A 23,055-nucleotide genomic window follows, 5' to 3' on the forward strand; every position below is an offset into this window, starting at 1 on the left:
CGCTGTCAATTACTGCTTCTGAGACAAGGCGTGTTTGCGCTGTGCGTGCCTGCCTTCAGACTGTCTGCAAATGTTTGTGATTGTTTTGGTGACGGGGTTTAGAGAAAGGTCAGCTGGAATTGTTTGTCCAGGGTCTGATGAGAACAGAGTTTAACCACAGACATGATGATGGATGGTGTAAGGTCGATTATTACAAAGGGGAAAACAGCTTAACGGGCTTCAGTGTTATGTGGAATTGGTATTCTTAGCTTTCAAGCAAACCAAGTGCAAAGCAAGGAGAGTGTATTGTTGCACGAGGTAGTTTTGTGCACACACAGACTTCATTTCAAACATCAAATCATGAGCTGCCGCATGAGAAGTTTTCTCACTGAGTAATCGCCATAGTAATACGGATTTTGCTGGCTGAAAAGGGAGTGAGGAAACTGACCAAACCTCTTCAGGATTTGGAATGAGTGTACTTCTGCTTCAGCCATTTCACGCCTGAGGAGCACCAAGTGGCTCATCATTTCTTTTAAGCTTGTCTCTCTACCTAATAAGATAAAAACAGAACTGTTATCTTTGAACCTTGACCCCTGTTTTAGCTCCCTTCACATAAGATAAAGATTGTGGCGTATCTTTACCAATTAAAAAAAAATTGTTTGTTTGAATGTAAAAATATATTATTCTATTAAATAAAGTGATGCTAAAGTGATAGCCAATGGGAAGATGGTTCATACAAAAATATGTTTAAATACGTATCTAAAACTAAATAAATAATGCTCTTAATAATACTGTGAGTGTCTGATGGGAAGGTAGGATGTAATTCATCATTCATCGTTATTTCTCCTGCTCTGGTTATCTGTTATGCGGCTAAAAACAGCTCGACTTGCAGCTTTACTGTATCTAAAGTGTTAAAGTGTTATTTTGGGATGGCTGTGTTACAAGGGCAGCCGGCGGAGGCATCTGTGACACTGACTTTTAAACCCCCACCCCCTCTTCATTTCCCATTCATGTGTCAGTCATGCTTTCAATAGTAGGCGCACGGTTTATAAGAGACTTGTGACTTGGAGTACCCAAACTATTAGCCTGGTCTCTGGATAGGCTTTGTTTTTCCAGTTAAAACTGCATTACTGTTCCTTTAGAGTGTTAACTCACAAAGTAACAAGCTCAAATTCAAATTCAGACAGTCAGTTCAACGGGATGATATCGAGATGCATTATCTACTCTGACAGTAAAATTTCCATAGCTTTCTGTACGGCTGGTCATAAAAAGATAAATGGCCTTCAATTTTAAAGGTGGCATGATGGATTTAAGTAAACTAAACGCTCCAATAAGGTGTTTCTTAAACTTGAAAAACATTTTCATTAAACATCTACCATACATATGTAATTATTTAACCATATTAAACATCTAATGATAGTAAATAGTGATACAGCAATGGAACTTTTCAAAGCTTGAATGAAAATTCTTATGTTGTTAAATGTCATGAGGCAGTTACACACATTTTTCTACTAGCTTTCTATTGTAGTCTTTACTGTTAATGAATACCTTCTGAAACTATTCTGAATTCCCCTCGAGCAATTAACTGTCCATAGTTTTGAATGTTATCTAAGAACCACTGACATGAAAACACTAAAAATGTTTGCAGAAAGCAGATGGAAAGACGAAGCTACTTACTGAGGGTGATGTTTCAAACAGATGCTTCGCATGCCCGTAGGACTTTGGGCTTTTTGCTCTTCCAGCAGTCACCTGCCCTGTGATGTCACACCGTCTTCATTTGACTAATTCAATAAGGGTGCTTTCTGCTCTGTCCATTTGACTAAAAGAGAAAGACAAGACCAGAAGATTTGCTGGTCAGATTTGTTTCATTTCCCTTACATTCTCTTTAGTAGTAACGTACCAACATAACTAGACTGCATCTAAAGAAATATGATATATATTCACTGGATGCTTTTTTTTTTAAACTGTAGGTACACCTTACTAGTACCAGGTTGAACTCCCATCAAAACAGACTTATTTTTTCATCGCAAAGAATCAACAAGATGTTGGAAACATTCCTCAGAGATTTTGGTCCATGTTGACATGATAGCACAGTTGCTGCAGATCATAGATGAGACCTCCTGTTCAACCACACCCAAAGGTGTGGAAGCCATTTGTACAAGAAACCAGTATGAGATGATTTAAGCTTCGCGACAGGGTGTGCTATCCTGTTAGAAGCAGCCATCAGAAGATGTCATAAAAGGATGGAAATGGTCAGGAACAATACTCAGGTAGTCTATGGTGCTTAAATGGTAAATGGCCTGTATTTGTATAGCGCTTTTCTAGTCCCTAAGGACCCCAAAGTGCTTAACACAACCAGTCATCCACCCATTCACACACACATTCACACACTGGTAAATGATACTCAATTGATAGTAAGGAGTACAAATAATGCCAAGAAATGATCCCTTACACCATTACACCACCATTAATACAAGGCAGGATTGATCCATGCTTTCATCTTGTTTACACCTAATTCTGACCCTATCACTCAAATGTTACAGCAGAAATCAAGACTCCATTCTCCCAGAGAACTGCTGCTCACTGGATATTTTCTTTTTTCCCCCAGATCATTCTCTGTAAGCCCTGGAGATGATTATGTGGGAAAATCCCAGTAGATCAGCAGTTTCTGAAACATTCAGACGAGCCTGTCTGGAACTAACTAGCATGCCACATCCAAAGTCACTTAAATCACCTTTTTTCCACTATTCTCATGCTTGGTTTGAACTGCAACAGGTAATCGTAAGCATGTCTTCACACCTAAATATGCAGAGTTGCTGCCATGTGACTGGCTGATTATATTTGTGTTAACAAGCAGCTGAAAGGATGTAACTAACAAAGTGGCTGTTGAGTCTATATGTTTATACAAATGATGACACGCTTTGCTAAAATTTTAAACTGAGTTGTTCTTTAGTCTAGTGTGTGTTGTCTACACTGGATGCATGCAAAATCCAACCGATTACACAGATAATGCAGAGGAAATAGTTTATTTCCATGATAAACATTAGACTGGACAACATATTAACAAAATGTAAAAAAAAGTGCATACACATGAACATTGGCAATGTACAGTACACAAAAGTTAACAAAAAGCATCAAACGTAACAAAATCTTACTCTCAGGGAGGTTTTTACTTATTTACATCTTCCACTCAAGCTCACGTGCTTTGGGGCTGACTTGTGCTCTATAAATACACTCAAATACCTCAAATACCCCCCCTCCCTCCCTACATTACAACGTGTTTTTAACGTCCTCAGTGCTTGGCTCTTCAGTGGGATTGTCATTTTGAGGCCTGATGCCTGGGACTAATGCAATAAAACAAACACAGCCATTTTCCATAGAGCCTGAAAACTGCCTAAATTAGAGATTATATAAAATATTTTGCGTGGTACAAACACGAGAACTTAATTATGAGTACTTATCAATACACAGTAGCATTTTTAATACTTTCTTCTTAAATATTGACCATGTCTGCAAGCTAATATACTCAAATAGCAAATTGTAGAGAAAAATATGTACAGACTGGTAAATTTCAAAGATAAATTCCTCCTATCTAACAGTTTAATGTAAATGATAGTTCTCATTCCAGCAAATAAGGTTCTTCAGCTATTGAACCAATACAATGTACCACAAGTCTCAACAATATCAAACAAATACATCATTATTGGAGGCTATTAATAAATGGAAGTCCACCAAGTGCGTTGAGGGAGAAGATGCTGCTGTAAATGCTCGAGTGTGTTTGCATACATTATAATATGTGCTAAGTTATACATTGCAAAGGGTAATGGTTATTATTGGGAGTGAGGTTAAGTAATGTACAAAAAGCCAGACCATCAACACACTCACAGAAAATTTGCAAAGCCTGTGATGCTTTATGTTAGAGCTAAGGCTGAGGTTAAGGCACTTAAATAGAAAAAAAGGGACAAAACCAGCCAAACATAGTGCTGTGGTGCAGGGATGCAGGAATTTTGTCAACCTTAATCAGGTCCACGTGCCAAGAGCTTTAAAATGCTAAAAACTGGCTTAACGTGGAATCCCACCTTTAATACATTAAAGAAATAGTTTGAAATTTGATAAAGTATGCTTACTTCGACCGGTTTGAAGACTAAATCAACACCACCTTGGCATTTGATTGGTATAGTCAGAAGCTAGTTAGCATAGCATGAACACTAAAAACAACAAAAACAAACAAAAAAAGAAGATTTTTCACATTTTTTAAGTGAGATAATATGTCAAGTAGTGAAATAAATTGGTGGATTACACAGAGACCCATAAACTGAGTTTCTGCTTCCAGTCATCACACTAACCTAAGCTAACTGGATAATGGCTGTAGCTTCATACTTACATTAAAGCATACCAGTTTTTTAGCTCCATATAATATTTCCTTAATCTGTCTTTCACAAACCTTTGCAAGTTCATCACTTGTTACAATTTCTGAATTCAAACTTTTTTCAGTTTGAAGTTGTTCAGTTGCAAGCTCTTTCAATCATCTTGTGTTACGTAACACTCAAATGGCCATGTGAAGGAAAAGACCAGCTTAAATTGAGCACCAAAATATTTTAATCTAATTAGTGGAGCAAACCTGCAGCTCCCTCTGATTCAGTTAGTCCGGGGAGAAAAAGGAACAGAGGTTGCACTGTTGTTCATACTTATCGAATTAAAAACAAACCAAATTTCCACAAAAATAAAGAATAAATGCACAGTTGAAGATAACCAAATGATTTGCATTCGTTCTTTGCACAGTTTTCATTTTTCTTAAGTGCTAAACACAGTAATACATCGTGCACGCGCATTCTCTGCAGACAAACAGGCATCCTTTAGCAGCACACCCAGCGCGCCAGTAAGGGAATCGACAGAGCAACCAAACAGAGAATTTTACAGAGAATAAACCTTGTGGCACAGCAACTTTGGATTTGTGGCACACCACTTAGGAAACAGCTTTAAAAAAAACAAAAAACAGAAGAAGCCTTAGGCTATGCGACACTGTAAAAAAAAAAAAAAAAAAAAAAAAAAAAAAAAAGAACAAAAAAGAAAGAAAGAAAGAAAGAAAGAAAGAAAGAAAGAAGTATAAATAAAAAATGAGAAAAAGCTCTGAAATAACTGCCTGGGGCACATGTGTGAAAACCTGCATGTGCTAAGCTTTGCAATCATCTTGATATCATAGATTACCTTCTCTGCATTTAAAATAAAGGAAATCCAGTACAATAAGTTATAAATATCATCTGATTTTCATATAAGAGTGACTGGAGTTACTTTTTTCCATTTCACAGTATATTATGAACAAATTTTACAGCATAACCAGTTGACACTTGGATCAAATGTTATCATTAGAGCAAATAAGCTATACATTACACAGGGATGGGCTCCACTTGACACGGCGAACAAACGCAACTAATCCCTTAAACTTTCAAGAGATTAAAAAATCTATATATTTTGATTTCCTGGTCTGTTTTAGTCTGCTTCAAATTATTTAGGGTTAATGTACTGAAATAGATCAGAAATATGACTGTGCATGGTGTGAATGGATACTAGAGTTGTGCTCAACTGTATATGTGATTTGTGTGAATTTAAAAATATCTGTGGATGCAATCCGAGTGTCCGTGCATGTTACAGCTTTGGTTACATCAGAAATGATCTGGTTGTTGCTCGGGGTCTAAATGCCTTTCAATCTTCTTGTCTTCTGTCGTTCTCTTATGCATAAGATGATTGATCAGGTTAGGCTGAATCAATTCAATATCCACTTGAAAAATGAATGCACCTTTTTTTGTTGTTACTTACAATGTAACCAATTATTAGAAAATCAAATGCTAAAAAACTCAAGTAGAAGTTTGTTGTTGTTCGATACATTTGTGTGTAAATGTGTTGGAGATATGTTATGTAATACTGCAAAGTCATGCGTGGACTAAACTAAGCGCTTTCAGTACATGATTAGATTAACTTTATTGGAGGAGGTCAGGGTGAAGTAGCCGCTGAGCAGAAAGAACAAAACAGTCTTTGACCAAAAACAGTCTGAGACGCTCCTGGCCCGAGGTACGGTGCTTCTCAAAGAGGCATTAAAAAGGCTATGGTCACATCCACTTTTTTCTTTAATATAAACTAGTATGCTTTCACATGAAATGTTCTCTCACAATGCAAAAGCAGCTGCAGCAGGTAAAATATAAGTTAAGCTCAGTGATGGTTCAGTTATCTGTAGTAATATGAGGAAACAGTGGCTCAGCTATAATTACTTATTGAGCTCCTCCATGAATACTGGAAACAGAGTACACTGACAGAAGCGTGCTACTTCTGTATTTTTCTTTTCATCGACATTTAAATAAAGCACTCTGAGGAATCATAAAGGAACCACAACTAGATGTTACGAACTGCCACTGCTGCACTGAAACCTGTCTGCTGATGGCAACATGGCGGCGTAATGCTCGTCTCGGCTGGGGAGTGGGAAAAGGGGGTGATCCTGCACGTGTGGTGAGAAAGGCAGTTCGAATAGCCCACGGTGGCCTCAAACACACGGGAAAGTCTTCCACCCTGGCTCGATCTGAAGCATCCAGGCCTTAAGCACATAGTGAAAGCAATCGGCCTCATCTGGATCTCAATGCCGGAAGTCTACGACGGAGCGCTCTCTGTCAATGCACTGAGCTTCTGCAGCTTGTTTAAATGGAGCCGAGACATTAGAGTGGAGATCAACACAGTGCTTTGTTTCTGGTACCACAGCAGCAGGTTTTTTTTAACTTCTCAAAGCCATTAAAGAGACTGAGACAGTGGCAAGCCACTTCTCATCCCCCCATCTCATCTTTGCTTGAGCCACCGTGTTAAGGCAGGTGTCCTACTGAGAGCTGGCCTCCATGGCCATGCTTGGCAGCTTCTCAAGCTGCTCTGCCCTCTGTCGCATCAGTTCCAGACCAAATTCTATCCCCAGTCCTGGCATTTGCAGCTGCGGGAGCTCTACTGCTCCACCAGGTTGTAATTTTAAATCTTCAGCGTCACTGATGGCGTCAGTACACTCCCTTAACACTTGTTCACCCTGCGGTTCATCCATGTTCTCCGTTTCCACTGAGCTGCGGTCAGGAGGCGCCTCCTCACAGTTCATGGGTGAGGCCAGTTTCTGGTGGTTGGTTAGGGGAACAGCTGTGACGTCAGGGGCACAGGTGGAACAGCGGTACAGTTGAGTAGAGGGCTGGATCAAGTTAGGTGGTACAACTGCAGGGCTGGAAAGAGACTGCAGACTCGATGTGGAAGCAAAATTCGTTCCAGGCGGATCTATGCATATGGAAGGGACAGTGCAGTGGCGGGAGGGGTTAAGGCGGTGGGGACGGCCTCCTGTTGGACGGTCACAGCGCCGCCCTTGCGGTAGACGCATGCAGTCCTTACAGGACTGATAGGAGGGCTTCACTTTTAAAGGGTTTCCTGTGCTACCACTGTCCTAAATGGAGAAAAATTGAACAAAATGCAGCATATGGTCAGTCACATGAAAACTAAATAAGTTCACTTTACAACATTTACCTCTACGACAAATAGATGTTTAAAAATGCAACTTAAAGACTTTATCTTTCAACTAAAAATGTTTTTTTTTTTTTTAAACTCACATCAAAAGCTGCAGGACAGCTGCGCTTGGCTGCTAGGCGGTTACTGTTGTTGGTGTTCAGGTTGGCTAACCCTAACCGGCTTTCCTCGCTCCTCTCATCCTCCTCCCCCATTTTCTTCCCCTCTGAATTTCCAGGCGTTTGAGCCAAAGCTGCCATCTCAGCTTCCTCTTTCTTAGCTTCTTCTTCATCCTCTTCTTCCAAAGTACTGAACTCGAGCCTCAGCCTCATGTCCTCGAGGGGATCAAGGCGTCCACAGGTCTGGGCTGCTGTGCCCTCACCAGGCAGGGCTAAATGGGCCATGGGGAAACCCTCGTCCTCCAGCAGGGCATCTCTCTCTACGTCTTCAATCTCAATAAAAACTCTTTCCATACCGAGCAGAGGGGGTCCCCGAACTGGAGTGGAAGGCTCACTGTCAAGTGCGGAGTCTGACAAACGTCTAAAGTAATAATTATAGTTAAGAGAGTCTAGAGGTTCCATCTCCAGACCCATACCCCTACAGGGAGATGCCCCGCAGCCTCCCCAGGCTTCCTCTTCTCTGAGCACCGGTGTTTCCCCTCCACCGGCACAATGGCCCGAGGCTTGCAAATCATCCGATCCCTCCTCATCTGCTCCAGGCCTCCATAGCTTGTTGTGACGCTGTTTGCTGCAAAGGTGAATTAGGCATTAAGTGTGACTAGAATAACTAAAACCACACGGAGTTATAATCTCTTAATTAGCTTCATGAAACACAGTGGTTCCATCTGTTGGCTCTGCAAAGTGCAAACCTTAGTGAAAGCATAGACCTGCTTACCTGGCATCTAGAATTCCCTCATACTCTGCCAGCTGTCTCATGAAGCCGGCGTTTGGCTGAGCTATACTCCGTTTCTGCTTGACAAAGTTGTAGGCTTTCTCCAGAGACCAGCCATACTCCTTCATTGCATAGGCAATAACAGTAGAGGCAGACCGGCTCACCCCCATCTTACAGTGCACCAGGCACTTGGAATTATTCTTCCTATTGGATCAAGAGAATAGAAAAATCACTCTCACCCCATTTTATGAATTTAGACAACAGTAGCACGCCCCCTCCCACCCCCAAGATGACTGGTTTGTTTTGCTCTCACTTGGCTTTGACGATAAAGTTGTAAGTGTCATTCCAGTGGGCCAGCAGGTCAGTGGCGTCCTCGTCGTACACTCGGACATTGTGGTAAGAAAACAAGCCTGGGAAAAAGTTGTCGATCTCTCTGGTAACGTTCAGAATAAAACCCACTCTGCAAAAAAACCCATCATGTTAATATTTACTCCTCTGCCCACAGACCTTTATCATAGCAGGAAAAAACAAAACAAAACAAAAAAGATCAGTGAGTCCTGAAAGAGCTCACCCACAACCAGGTCTTGATTTGCTGTGACAAATAGCAAAGATTAAATTTGACAAAAAGGCTCCATTCTACTTAGAAAAAGTCTTTCGTGTGTCCAAAGTCATGCAGGCATGCAGCTTCTCTCTTTCTTCTTCTTGCACTTTCTTCTTTGACCAATTATTTTTCTATGTGGTGTTTGAGCATGAACCATATTGTTCATATAGACTGGATATAAAAACTGGATGTAGCCTTCAGGTCAGATACAAATGCTATAAACCTGCATTACTTGCTAATGGCCAGCAGGAGGTGCCTCCTCTGGTTGCAAAAAGTAGTCATGTTGTATTTTCTATGGGCTACAAGGGAGGTCTTTTACTCTGTTAATGTATGATATCAGTAAACACTTTCCTGATGGGTCTAAATTCTTACTGAATACAACATGTTAATTTTGTAAATTGTGGTGCAATGTAGAGAAATAACAGTAAGGTGTAGGGTATAGCACCCTTGTGACTGACAGATCTCTACCACAAGAGAACTCTCCTTCAGTTTCTCAGCCAGATCCTGGCCTCACTTGTGATGTTTGGTCTTTAAACACCAAGACAGCCATGGCCACAAAGCTCAAATCCAAACTACATTAAGTAATGCATGACGCCAATATTCATAATTTATATGCAATCTATGGTTATTACTAAAGCTCTGCATATTTTCATACTTAACTTCAAGCACAAAGTTAAGCCAAGCACTTAAATTTGGTCTGATTTTAACAGACTTTTCAATTATATGTCTATAGGAGACACATAAATGAGAATTAGACAAGTGGGATTAAACCAAGAAAAATAGGTTAGATTCTTTGGTTAGTGTTAAGCTCTCAGCTCACCCACACTCACGTAGCTCTTCCAGGTTGGAAGCGTTCCACTCAGAGCCCTAGAGAGGAAGAAAGGCAGAAACTTACACAGAATAACTGTATTTAAACCAACTATATACCACAGTGAAAGAGTATTTGGCTATCAGTGTGGAGGACGGGTAAACAGAATTCTAAATTATACTACAAGATGCAAACAACTCACCAAATAAACATGGTCAAAGATAAGTGTAGCCTTGTCCATCTGACCCAGGATCAAAAGCATCTCGTTGTCTATAAACTCCTTGTATTCTTTGAGGTTACAGTTCATATGCTGCTCCAGCTCGTTACGGATCTGAGGATGAGGAATTAACATGAACCCCCACTTTCTTAAAAACATGGTTTCCAAATGCATTACCAACCACAGGTTAAGCATTGGTACCATTATTTAATACTGTAAGGGTTCTACAAACAAAAGGTCCCTGGTTCAATCCCAGGAGGCAAATCCCTTAGTGTAAAAAGTGTAAAAGTGTAAAAATCTGACAAATAAAACATGTGCTGCTGCCTGCTCTGGGACTCCTTATAAATAAATGAGCAGCCAAAAATAGTTTTTTAATTTTTATTTAACAAAAATGCAAAAAAACAAACAAAAAACTTGTTTTGTGCTGAAGAGATTAAAATAAGGCCTTTTGCCTGAATGCATAAAAACAAAGATCTGCAGTGACTAGTTATTGAGGAAAACACACTTAAACTTTTATAGACAGCTAATTTGAATCTTTAATTAGTGTATTCTTTCCTAAAATGTGAAGATAAAATAAAATTTAGACCATTCCTTGCCCGTTGAATGACAAATACTGATTTGGCACGTACCTCCTTTGAGGTGATGTTTTCCAAGTCTTGAAACATCATGATGTTGCGTAGTTTGGCTTTAATGGCACATTCAGTTCTCTCTCGCTCAGTTGGCCTGCACATAATGAGTCAATGCATCAGTGCTGTGGTCTGAATGAAAATTTGCATAACAGTGTTTCCCCACTGATGAAGACAAAGGCCAGAAACAGAAGAACAGCAGCTCGTGTCCAAAGCATATAAATTTACGACTGAAGACACACGGCGCAGGCACGTTTGATCTATGATCTGTTTGGCCGCATGAGATCTGTTTAAATCTTCTTTGAAAAATACAGGATAATTAATTAGTACTGCATGACTTAAAAGATGTGCCCGTTTTTCCTTCATTACATGAGGTGAGTTGCTATGCTGGGTACTCACTGGTCGACGAACATGGTGGGAGAATCAGACCGGGTGCTCTCCAGGTCGGTCATAGCATTCCACTCATTGATGCAGCTTTGCTCGGAGGTGATGCAGCTCTCGTAGAAGGCCATCCATGTGAGAGCAATGCCCCCTGGGAAGTAGTTGAACCGGCGGGACACCTCGCATGCCTTATGGAGGACCTGCAGGGCGGACCTGCAGGAACATGACGCAAACTTTTAACTGCTAAAGATCCCCATTGAACAGAAGGGAAACCTGCACATTAATGGTAATTCTGTCAGCTGACCAGAAGGTGGCATGTGAACGCTCACATACACACAGAGTGTGGTAGGAGTGTCATCAGTGGAAAACAGACTCAAATATATAAAAGGTAAAGTATCTAAACAAGATGTATCCAGAAGATTTTGGTAGCCATCAAAAAGCTTCTGACATAATTCTGAGTAAATATTTGACCATCAAGACGTACAAGAATTGGTTCATTTAAATTGGTCGGTTTTAAGCGTAATCCGCTGCTTTCTTCATTCCAAAACCAGTTTTGAGCTGTGTTTTGAATCATTATCCTGTTATAACACCTAACTAACTGTGTCTAAGTTTCAAATGTCTGGCTGCTGATTCAAGATTGAAGTTGATTAAACCTTGAATGAAGTTGAGGGATTGGGAGGTAGCCCTCCTCCTTCATTATTTCATCCACACTGTGCAACATAACAGCAGCACTGGCAGCAAAAAGGCCCAGAACACGATGCTGCCACCACCATGGTTGACAGCTGCTGCAGTGTTCATGGCAAGATTAAGGTTTGATGGTTCCTGGGTTGTTCCTGAACATCCTAATCAATTCTCTCTCATCTGAGGGTGACAGTTCGGGTCTTCTTCTAGACCGTGGCAAAGCAATGCCACATCTGAATAACTTGTACTTATGTGCAGTTGTTTGAACTAATGATCCTAAAATCTGCAGATGTTTAACAATGGCTTCAACAGACTTGTGTAAATTCACAATTTTCCTTCTTAGATCTTCACCGAGTTCTTTGAAGTTCTTCATTGCTTATATTTGATATTTGTTGATATTGTTAATAATTACGAAATATCAAAATATATTCATATGTGTGCACCTAATTTCCAAGAAATCCTTAAAAGTCCCAAAATTCCCATGACATTCATGCCTGTGATGAGTGTATGTAAATGTCTGAGCACAACTGTAACAGAACTTCACAACTTACACAAAGACACGAACCGTATCCTCCAAGTTAACACAAACAAACGTACACATTTTTAACTGATTTTAAATTCATTTCCCAATCGCTTTGGCAAAAATGTTGGGTATCGGCGTATTAACGCAACCCCCACTTCTAGACAGACATGAAGAACTCACCACATGGCCTGCACAGACACAGGCTTGAAGACATGTGACCGCCCTGCTGTGCTCACACTGAAGCCTCTAGTGAAGAAGAAGAAAAGGCGGAGAAGGAGATTAGTTTGGACTGAGGTGAAGAGTAATGAGGGGGATGTAAACACAGACTGGACAGGGCTCGTCCATGGGGTCTATTCAGGACACCAAACAGTGGAACATTCCTCCAGCTTACAGAGGCAGGGACAATGTTAACAGGTCAGCAAGAACTGTTATCACACAGAGGAAAAAAAAATATCTGTGTAACTCCCTCCACTGCCACTGGTGGGCGCTAAAGCCTAAAGAATAGGCTCGAAATGAGCCTCGCTAGAAAACCCTTGCCTCACATTTTGAAGTGATCAGAATGAAAACATCCATTAGTGTTTTTGTTCTCTGCATGTGGCAAAGTGAAACTTACCCATCTCCATCTAAATGTATGTTGGTATCGCTCCACAGCGGCAGCACCATCCCAATAGAGCAATTCTTACTGTAGATCACAACAACATGAGGTTAACAAATCTCATTAAAACGGATAAAATGTGCATGTGCAGAGAGACTAATTACCTGTCCTTATCTGTAAAGTCCATTCCCAGGACGACGTTTTCCTCTGTATCTTGGTGGCCAGTGGTGTAGATAACCACCATATAGCGCACTCGATCTGTCCAGCTGCTTTCTAACCGCACAGCCTGCACGACAAAAGGAGAGACTGCAAAACACTGCATCTGGACTCTACAGCAGTACTGCTGGATAACAATAAAATGTGGCCACATTCTGGATTTATTCTGCAGATTTGATTGGGTAAAAACCCCCAGCTCTTTTCAAAAACGAAACTTTTTTGCAAGCTCAGGAACAACATTTGTGTTTTTACATATGTTTGCAATCCCAGGTGTTTGGCCTATTCCTGCTCTTCTATTATTTTTTGTTTCATGGATGGATGGATCTGCCATCACAACAATTATCTACACGCCAGTTCTTTACCTTTTCTCTTCCTTAAGAATAGCTTCTTGACAGCCACCACTGAGACCATTTCTCATGAGGCAGTAGTGAACAGTACATGACACTACAAGTTTTTGGCTAATAGCTCTGTGGGAATCACCTTGTTAACACAAACATACAAATTTAAGCCTGTCAAACTGTGTTATCCATGACATTTTTCATAGATGCATAAATTCTAAACAAATTGGAACATATTATGTACTTTCTATAAAACATTTCTCTGAAAATGATCAGGTGTAATGACTGGACTAAAAGTGAATGGAAAAGCAGCCAGTGTCCAAAGACAACCCTTGAAAGACCTTCAGAAAGCCCGGAGAACTTTTGAAGCTAAATATAAAGACAGGTGATGGGGCTCAAGACTTTTGCACATTACTATAAAAACACTCAGTTAACTAGTGGAGCAGGTCTTTACTTTTAAGTCTCTGATTTCATCTTTGCTGATTCAAATAAATGAAATGAACGCTTCCAGCAACAAAAACAAAGCAACACATGGCAACATCTTTGTACTGACCAGCTTAATGCGATCTTCAGACCGGAGAATCTTAAACATGACCTGCAGATGTTGAGGCAAATCACCTGAAAGTGAAACACCGAGACTGTGAAATGATTCAACAACAATGCCTTTAACATAATTCACATTTTTCCTCACGTGGGAACTGATTAAACTGCGTTTTGCATGCCAGACTCGCTGAAGGTCAGCGTCACAGTGTTGTCGTCTGATATGGACAGGATTTTGCTTGGTTACCATGGCAAAGAAGTGGATTTCATGCTTCTGTATGTTTATTTGCATAAAATATAACAACTGAAACTAACAATAATCAGCTGACAGACATACTGAAGATCGCACTAACAATATAGATACACACTTTAATCAGACATGAGCTTTAGAGACGTGATTTCTGGACTTTCCGAAGGTCAACTACAAACTGACCATTCAGCTTTTTCTATTGTTTTCTTCAGTGGGAGGAAAATTTTGCACATTTCTCACAATGAAGATAAATCTAAATCGTTTAACCTCCCAGCTGTGCTGAACTAAATATTTAGCGGAGGTTTTACAAACTGACTTGACCTTTCCTGCCCTTGCCCACAATTTTATAGACACACACAAAAAATACAAAGAGTGTTAGTGAAAGAGACTGGCAGAGTCAAGCACGAATGTCAGTCACTGATAGAGCTGAATGGCAATCTCACAGTTTCAGTCTGTTAGGTTCATATTTCAACAGTTTTTAAACACATTTCCAAAGATTTTAAACATAAATTGCATAAAGGATTGTTTTGAACTATGGAGCATGCAGACCTGCTATAGGTGAGTCTAATAATTAAACGGTGAAGCTGGAAATGAGCACCAGCACACAGTTTGAGACTTGATCGTTCTTCCCCCAAAGGGACGGAGTTTGTAATCGACTGTTTGTTTGTCTGTCTGTTGGTCTGTTTGTTAGCAGTCTAGCATCCACAGTATTCAAGATATCATTTTCTAATTCTGTGTGATTGCAGATGCCAACAACAGCTGATTTAACTTTGGTGAAAAGCAGGTAAAGGTCACCCCAAATGTGAAAATCAGTAAAAACTTTATGCCACCCACAATTGTTTTTATGGATCGTCTTCAAATTTCACAACAATATTCTACAGCTTGGGGGACATGAGTACCTAGGCTGGCTAAGCATTCCCCCTCAACCTTATTGTTAGTGCCCAGTCAAATTTTATCATCCTTAAAGGCTATTTTTTTGCCTCTTTTAGATAGTGTAGCAATGTGAAGACAGAAAACTGGGGAGAAAGAGAGGGAGAAAACACTCTGGTCATGCGGCATGTGGACACGCTCACCCACTGAGCTAAAGTGGCGCCCACCCAAAAACTATCAAAGAAACTGTATTGAGTAATATATCTCATGAAAGAGCATGCAGAGAGCTGCACAATGCCGCTTTTATATTTTCAATACCACACCCTACAACAGCGGTCCCCAACCTTTTTTGCGCCACGGACCGGTTTATGCCCGACAATATTTTCACGGACCGGCCTTTAAGGTGTCGCAGATAAATACAACAAAATAAAACTAGTACCGGTACCGAAAAAAAGAAGAAGATTTATTCATAACACATGTGAAAAGATGCAGGAAAACCGAGTTAACAATAAAAACGATAACAAAATAACGCTGAAAACCGATAAAAACCCTGAAAACCATACATTTCACACCTGAGCCTCAACTCTCGCGGCCCGGTACCGAACGACTCACGGACCGGTACCGGTCCGAGGCCCGGGGGTTGGGGACCGCTGCCCTACAACATTACAACAACGCCATAAAGTTTAGCAACAGGTTCAGCAACAACCACATTATTATAGCTTAAAGTCTGACGATTTTACAGTTTATAGAAGCCAAACGTTTCAGCCTATTCTGCTCCAATCAAAGATAATAAAAATAATACATTTTTAGGGCCTTTGACCAAGAAAAATGTCAAAGGCCCTGACCATTGACCTTGCAGCAGGTCATAGGTCAAAGGTCAGGGCCACACGAATTAGGAAAAAGCTTCATTTTCCATTGAATCAAACTTTCATTTTTCATTGGGGGACATCAGCACTTTGTTTTTTCTTTAAAACAATATAAGGTTGTTTTTCCATACAACATTATATGACACAAAAAGATTAATATACTGCACTAGATTTCCATAGTAACAATGCTGGCATCATCATAAAAACATCAAAGTTTTAGCATAACGCTTGGCCTTATGGGGGAGTTGTGCCCGCTGAGTGCTCTTGTATGAAACAGTCTATGTAAGCCTGGCGTTGAACTGCAGGGCTCTTCGGGTCAGACCGAATTATGTGATGCTTCAGACTAAACACAAACGAAACCCACAAACACGGAGAAAAGACTCGGCATATACACATTTGCTTTTGTCTGGGGTCTTGTTTGTGCAGTGAACATGGGTAAAAGAGAAAAGACACAAAGCTTTGTGTGTTTTTGCGTGACTCTGTTCCCACCTGCATGTTTGTGGTGGGTCGGGGTCTTTGGTCCTTGCGTGCTGCCACCTTGCTGGAGGAAGAGGGCGGCTCCTTTGACCATGAAGAAGCTCTCGCTGAGGCTGAAAAGTAGATGTGCAAAAGAAATTCAGTGATGCTGATGCCTGGACACAACTACATTTTGGTCATAGGCAGCCTAATTTTTCATTCTATACCCTACAATCCAACCACAAGAAATACTGAACTTTTGGGCAAGTTGGGCTGCATGGTAGCGCTCACAGCTAACCAGCTCATGTATGCCAAGCTAAAAGTCACAAAGAACGGACTGCCTCGTGGAAAATCTGTTGTGCTGCAATAAGTTTAAATTATCTCACTTCCTTGAAAAACATCACATCTGTTGTACTTTAACTCCATTCTCAGTCTTTATTATTATTATTATTATTATTATTATTATTATTATTATTATTATTATTATTATTATTATTTTGGACTGAAATAGAAAAAGAAAATGGCATCTCATCCAGTATTTTATCATGAAGGATTTAATCACGAAGTGAAGAAAGTGAATTCAAACGGCAAAATAAGAGCAGAAGAAGAGAATTCCCTCCACAGCATGCATAAATTCCCACCCTGGATCCAGAAGGACGTCACGATTTGGATAACTCAGTTATTTTCTGGAGAACTACAAAATGATATCTGACAGTTTCTCATATTTTACTCTGATATGCATTTGTGAAGATGTATTATATAGACAAATCTTCAGGCGAACCATGCAGTCTGCCTTTACAAACACTTGTGAAAGAAAAGGTTGTTCTAAAGAGGTCACTGAATTCCAGCGTGTTACTGTAACATGATGCCGCTGTTGCAACAAGTCAGTTTGTGGATTTTTTTTAATCCACTACTGACTGTAAGTTGAGCAACTCAGCCAATGAAGTGGCAGACCACAAACCCTTGAAGAGCAGGGTCACTGAATCCTGATGCATGAAAGTCTGCTGACTCAACATCTGCAGAGAAACCTCCTCGGGCATTAACATCAGCACAGAAACGGTGCGCCAGGAGCTTCATCGCATGGGCTACGGTGTTCAAGCAGCTGGACCAGTACCTTTGTCCAAAATGGCGTAAATTAAGTTTTTTTTTGGCTTCGTCTTCAATGGTAAAAGAATCCTTTCAAAATGTCCTGAATTCACAGCAGCAAACACACCAACCCCAAAAGTTAATCCCCTTCACACCGGGCCAAACTCCACCTCTGTTTCAATCTTGCTAACAACAGACTGACAACCTCAAACAATCACCTGATTTAAACCGATGTAGTTCAGCTTGAAAACACACTTTAAACTTTTTCTTAGTAAGAATAACAAATAGCAGTTATAAATCAGAAAAGACAATGTCAAAAATTGTCAGCGTACTTTCAAAATATAAACATAAATGTAAAAATTTGGTGATAAGGTTGTTAAACTAAAATTGTTAAAGCTGAAAAAAAAACTTCATAAAATTCAACCCTAACTGTGCACACAATGAGCCATTATTCTGAAAAGACTTCTTTTTTTGCTCTATACAATATCCTGTACTCTGAAATGACGTCCTTACAGTCCTCATTTCATTACAAAATCCTGAAGTCCAAAGTGATTCTGTTTACTAAAAAAAACAAACAATGATTTGGCTTTAACTGACTGACCTGCTGTAGTTTTTGTAAACAGGTGAGTGCAGATACTCCATTGTGTTGCACACTTGGCCAAATTTAAGCTGAAGTCACACACCAGTAACGTATGAAAGGCCTGTCGGGACACAGCACACAGCGTGAGCAGGTACTTTTCTTATTTAGTCCTGTTTGGATCACTGAGCAGGATGGATGGCTCATCTGGGACTGAAAGTCAGCAGAGTCCTGATCCAGCACATTTAACAGCCCATAGTTTTAACAGTAATGGTGACCAGACTCCACTTGATTGGGTTTGTTGACCTTTATGGACCTCACACATACACACACATACCCACACACACACTCAGCTATCTACATGCACTCAAACGTTCACACTTCCTCTGCTCGGCCCACCTGTGCTGAATGAAGCACTCCTGGGTCATGACTTTGTTATGAAGGCTGCACTAAGCAGGAGGAGAGCTTCAGCGTATTTTCTCACACAGAACAGTGTGTAGCTTTGTTTGACCACAGTCTCATTCCTCTCTTGACCAAAAACACACAAAGCCTGGTATGACTGAGTGGGGCCATCACAAGGCCTTTTGTTTCAGCTCCACTGCAACGTGCTATCATTAATCCTCTTCAACTGTATGTAGAAGACGAATGAGATGAAGTCACGGAGGATTTAGCTTAAAAAACAGAATCCCTGAACAAATTCACTGAGCACAAAGAAAAACTCAATTCTCAACCATCAGAATAAGACTTAAGATGTAGATTTTAAAGCCGCTTCTCCTACAAATGTTTTCATGACTTTAAAGTAAAAGAGGTCACATATTCCATACTGCCACTGTTTGCAGATTGTTGCTAATACGAATCTAGTATACAGAGTGATCTTGTTTGTGCTGCTGTGAAGACTTACATGCGGCAGATCTCCGTCCGAGTCCAAGTAGCTTTCTCCACAAAGTGAGGCAGCACGGTGAGCATGTCTTTATTTGAGGATTTTATGACCAGAAGCATCTTCTCTCAGTCAAAACGCCCCACTCCCCCTCCCTCTTATTAACATCTACCTCTGTACAGCGTGTTTGGGTTGAACCTGCCTGTCCTTCCTCTCTTCCCCTTTCAGCTTTCTTTCCATCCCAAACCTTGAAACCTCCGGATCTGTGCCGCCGGGTTCCGTTCAGATTTGGCTCCCCCGTCTCCTCTTTCACAGTTCGTGATTCAGCAATCGGCTCTCCGTATGCAACGCCCGGCCACAATACCATCATTCATGCCAGGGAGGGGAGGGCGCACGGGGGTGGGGTGGGGGTTGTTACTTGGCGTCAGTCTCAAGTTTGACATGCAGAATTCTAAATTAAGACTACACGCTGATGAATCTGCGAACAGCGGAGAAGCTCAAAGCATGATACGACCGTTTCAACTCTGACAAACCCACACACACAAACACGAGCACAAAGGCAGTCTGTGCCAAAGCTTTGCTGACACAAGTCATGATTTTTGTGACGTCAAGTTGATTAAAGAAAAGCCTCGTGACTGAGCGGGGACAGCGGTTTATGCGCTCTGTTATGCAACGGAGTGCGAGAAACATTTTTTAAAGCCTTGTCAAGTTAAATCAACTGTTCGTCCAGCAGATTTTTCTCCTTGATAGCTCTGAGAAACCGGGGCCAAAAATCAAACATAAATATGTGACTCATTATGACTCACAGGCCACCAGGGAAAAAAATCAAATAAAGACATTAATGTATAAAATTTAATAGCATTAATTTTCCTGGTTCAGTTTATTTACTTTTATTTAAATCTTTTCCATTAAAGACACACACAAAAAAACTATTAGATGCATTCATTTTGCCACTAATGTATTCATGCATTACTGCATCATCTTGCCGCTGCAGTGATTCTTTTGTGTGTTTAAGTAGTTTACAATGATGGATGGAAAATCTGTGATATACAATTGAAATATGTAGAAATTGAGGATTTTCAGCTTGTTAACAAATTATTCAGTAAGGTCATATGTCACACGCTGAGTATGCATGGCATGTGGGAATTCTTTCCTCCCTCTTTTTATTAATTCATCTTCAGGAACTCTTTTGCATTGCGCTTACTGCAGATATTCCCACTGCAGGCCTGATGAAAATACTATTAAATACAATAATTATCATTCATCATTTAAAACCTTCCTTTTTAACTCTCTTTTTTGAAAGTATACATGTTTTTTTTAATGTTTACTATCCATACCGACAAACCCTTCCTGACATCTAGTACATTATCTATTGCACAGAAGCATTTGGCAGAAATAGTCAAATTCAGCAGGCACCTATTAAAAAAAAAAAACTAAAGATACACTAAACATACCCAAATTACGATCGGACCTGTTTACTTCCTGCGTTTCCGTGCAGTCCAATTTTGATCTCTAAAATATTTTTCAAAACAGGCATACAAAGTATTTCACATGTGACTAAAGTGCATGTATAATGCTTCTCCTTACATCTTTTACAGTAATATAATCGCCACGGTGGAGGCTGCTCATGCTAAATGTCACCAAAGGTCAGCGTATATGCAAGTAAACACTCCTGGCTCTTTATGATGTCAAACGGGACTTCCTTATATGGCCATATCCGACAAATAGCCTGGCTTGTACACAGAAACCCCATCCACCCACTTCATACCTTCTGTTTGTGAGAGGGAGCCAATAGGGAAAAAGCTGGCTTAAGGACAAGGTGACCTTAAAGGGAGAGGTGCTAAAGCAGCTTGTTTCAGGCAGTGGAGGTGAATGTACGAATGCAAGTACATAATGAAGCTGAACGTTAGCCACTCTTTATCCTGTCAGCTTCCTGGGACATAGCTGAGATGCTGACTTCCATCATTACAGCTGTTAAGTCAGTGTCAGGTTTGCTGCCTTGTATGTACTCTATTTTAAGTAGTGCAAATGCATCTGAAGTCAACTATCCTTAGCCCGATTCTCCTTAAATTGGTCCAAAAACAAAGAAAATTATGTGCTATATTACAATTTCAGATCTCATTATAACAACAGTATGATATGCATTGTTGTTCAGAAAACAAGACCACTATAAGAAACGCAATACTTTTGTATTCTGCTATAAATGTCGTCGCTAGAGAGCTTCAAATATGTTAAAAAACCTAAAAAAGTGTCTTACCTCTGATTATTTTTCCTCTCATCATCGCTTCCGAAATCCTGAAAGACAAGCACAAAGAGCGAATCTGAAACAGCATACAGTATATTTATACTACAAAAAAATAAAAACTGTGATGATCATGAACAGTGGAACAGTGGGAAAGGAACAGAACTATTTCATAACAAGGATAAAGTTAAGAGTGCTTTGCATTAATAGAAATGCAGGCACCAAACACACATGGACCACACGCTTGAGTATCCTGCTAAACATATCACACAACTACAACTGAGAGGATTTTACATTTTTTGTTCGAAATTTCTGAATTTTTGGCTGCAGTTGCTCTTAAATAAGTTGAATGTCTCAAGGACCATGCAGAGATGGACGAAAGAATGCCTGCGCCACCTGCTGGCCATCTCTCTGCAGCCTGGTGAACTAATCTGCTATGAAGTTGCAAAGAGCTGACAGCTCAATCCTTAGGACACCTTCAAATTTCAGGAATAAAAAACGAAAAACTAATTCTCTCTCTCTCACACACACACTTATTTCTCCTTCCTGCCGGCTGACTCTAGCAGAATAGTGATGGTGAGATGAAGCACCCACCTATCTTCAAAGCAAGGCTTGTCACTGCTTATTTTTGTGCCTCAGCCTACTTCTGAGCGCATAATCCACTTTCCTAAAAACCCAGAAAGTGGCGCACGAGCACAGATGTTAGGAGTTCACGTGGATAAAAACGTCCAACAGTGCTCCATCTCTAACTGACGCCCCTGCTTTCACAGGTGGAGGTTTAATGCCTCCAACTCCACTAAGTCGGCATCACTTCTCCACGCAACCCGACTAGAACCAACAACCCTTTTTCCTGCTATGTAACTTGGAAACAAGGAGCACGGAGCTGATCGGTTTGTCTGCGTTGTGCTGCGCGGGATTTGACGTCTCGGTGAGGGCCAAGCGCATTTTCATGGTGCAGTTATGGATCTGAGCAATTCTGAAATTTCTAGAAGTTCGCAAAAACACTTGGCTCGCTCTCCCCACATTTAAGGACCTCCTTCCCAAATTGGTGACCGCACTACTCGCAAATAAAAACCTCGGCAACACCGAGACCTGCGAATGTCTGTGCAGCAGCAAAACGAGCACTTTGTGTCTTGACAGCTAAATCCGACAGCCCCCCCTCCGTCCCCTCCCCCTCTGCAGGATTTTTGTTTACAAATCCCCTGCCACTGTAGCCACAAACAACTCCCTGTTGTAACAATATGTCAAGTTTGCAGCACACAAGCGCACACATTTGGACACACGCACTATGACGGAAACCAGGTTAACCCTTTCCTGCAGGATATCAAACGCAAACGCCACCCAACCTATGTTTTACACACTCCCGTGGGCGCATTCTTGGCGTTTTCCCCCTCACACACACAAAGACCCAGCCCCCGGCATTTCCACTCACCTCCCCCGCACTGCTGTTGGTCGTGCTAGCCGACGATGCTGCACTGGGGGTGGGAGAGCGCTGCAGTGTCACCAGAGCCATGGTCAGTGAGCTGCAGGAGAGGAGAGGAGAGGAGAAGGGAAGGGAGGGGAGGGGAGGAGGAGCGCCTATCCGGGAAGATGCGCCGCTGAGATTGTCGCTGTCACCGGGGAGAAAATGCCTAGTCAGACTCTCATCCAGCAGCAGCAGCACCTGACTCCACTGCCCCGGCCGTGCTCCCTTTCAGTCCTGCTCCGTGCGTCCTCTGCGGTTACCGGAGTCCTCATGGGCGGAAAGTGAGAGAAGAGAGAGTTCCTGGGTTTTCGTTCCGCGCCAGCAGCAGCAGACTGTGATTTCTTCGCTGGTGTGCAGACAGACAAACAAAAACACAGCGCAGGTTGCAAGCGGGGAAGAAATGACATGCAGCTTTGCCGGATGCCTGTGATTGGCTGGCCTAGTTCGCGTGTGCG

General features: G+C 41.1%; 1 protein-coding gene across 2 annotated transcripts; it reads right to left on the minus strand.

Annotated features, from left to right (window-relative positions):
- Positions 1 to 2,989: 2,989 nt before the first annotated feature.
- ssh1b (slingshot protein phosphatase 1b) lies at positions 2,990 to 23,019 on the minus strand. 2 transcript variants are annotated; one of them, XM_084935176.1, is made up of 15 exons: positions 22,568 to 23,019; positions 21,151 to 21,188; positions 16,387 to 16,487; positions 13,925 to 13,989; positions 12,982 to 13,103; positions 12,836 to 12,904; positions 12,403 to 12,468; positions 11,037 to 11,231; positions 10,641 to 10,734; positions 9,997 to 10,125; positions 9,807 to 9,853; positions 8,699 to 8,845; positions 8,389 to 8,589; positions 7,599 to 8,241; positions 2,990 to 7,435 (listed from the first exon to the last, which is right to left on the minus strand). In XM_084935176.1, exons 1-15 carry the CDS (start codon positions 22,646 to 22,648, stop codon positions 6,839 to 6,841), a joined length of 2,595 nt encoding a protein of 864 aa, XP_084791302.1. In that variant the 5' UTR covers positions 22,649 to 23,019; the 3' UTR covers positions 2,990 to 6,838. The 2 variants fall into 2 exon arrangements, with proteins under 2 accessions (XP_084791302.1, XP_084791303.1); XM_084935177.1 differs by lacking the exons at positions 21,151 to 21,188; positions 22,568 to 23,019 and adding an exon at positions 18,918 to 19,243.
- Positions 23,020 to 23,055: the final 36 nt, after the last annotated feature.

Source organism: Perissodus microlepis, chromosome 7 (genome assembly GCF_051167445.1).
Source record: "Perissodus microlepis isolate ML-2025 ecotype Zambia chromosome 7, ASM5116744v1, whole genome shotgun sequence".
NCBI lineage: Eukaryota > Metazoa > Chordata > Actinopteri > Cichliformes > Cichlidae > Perissodus > Perissodus microlepis.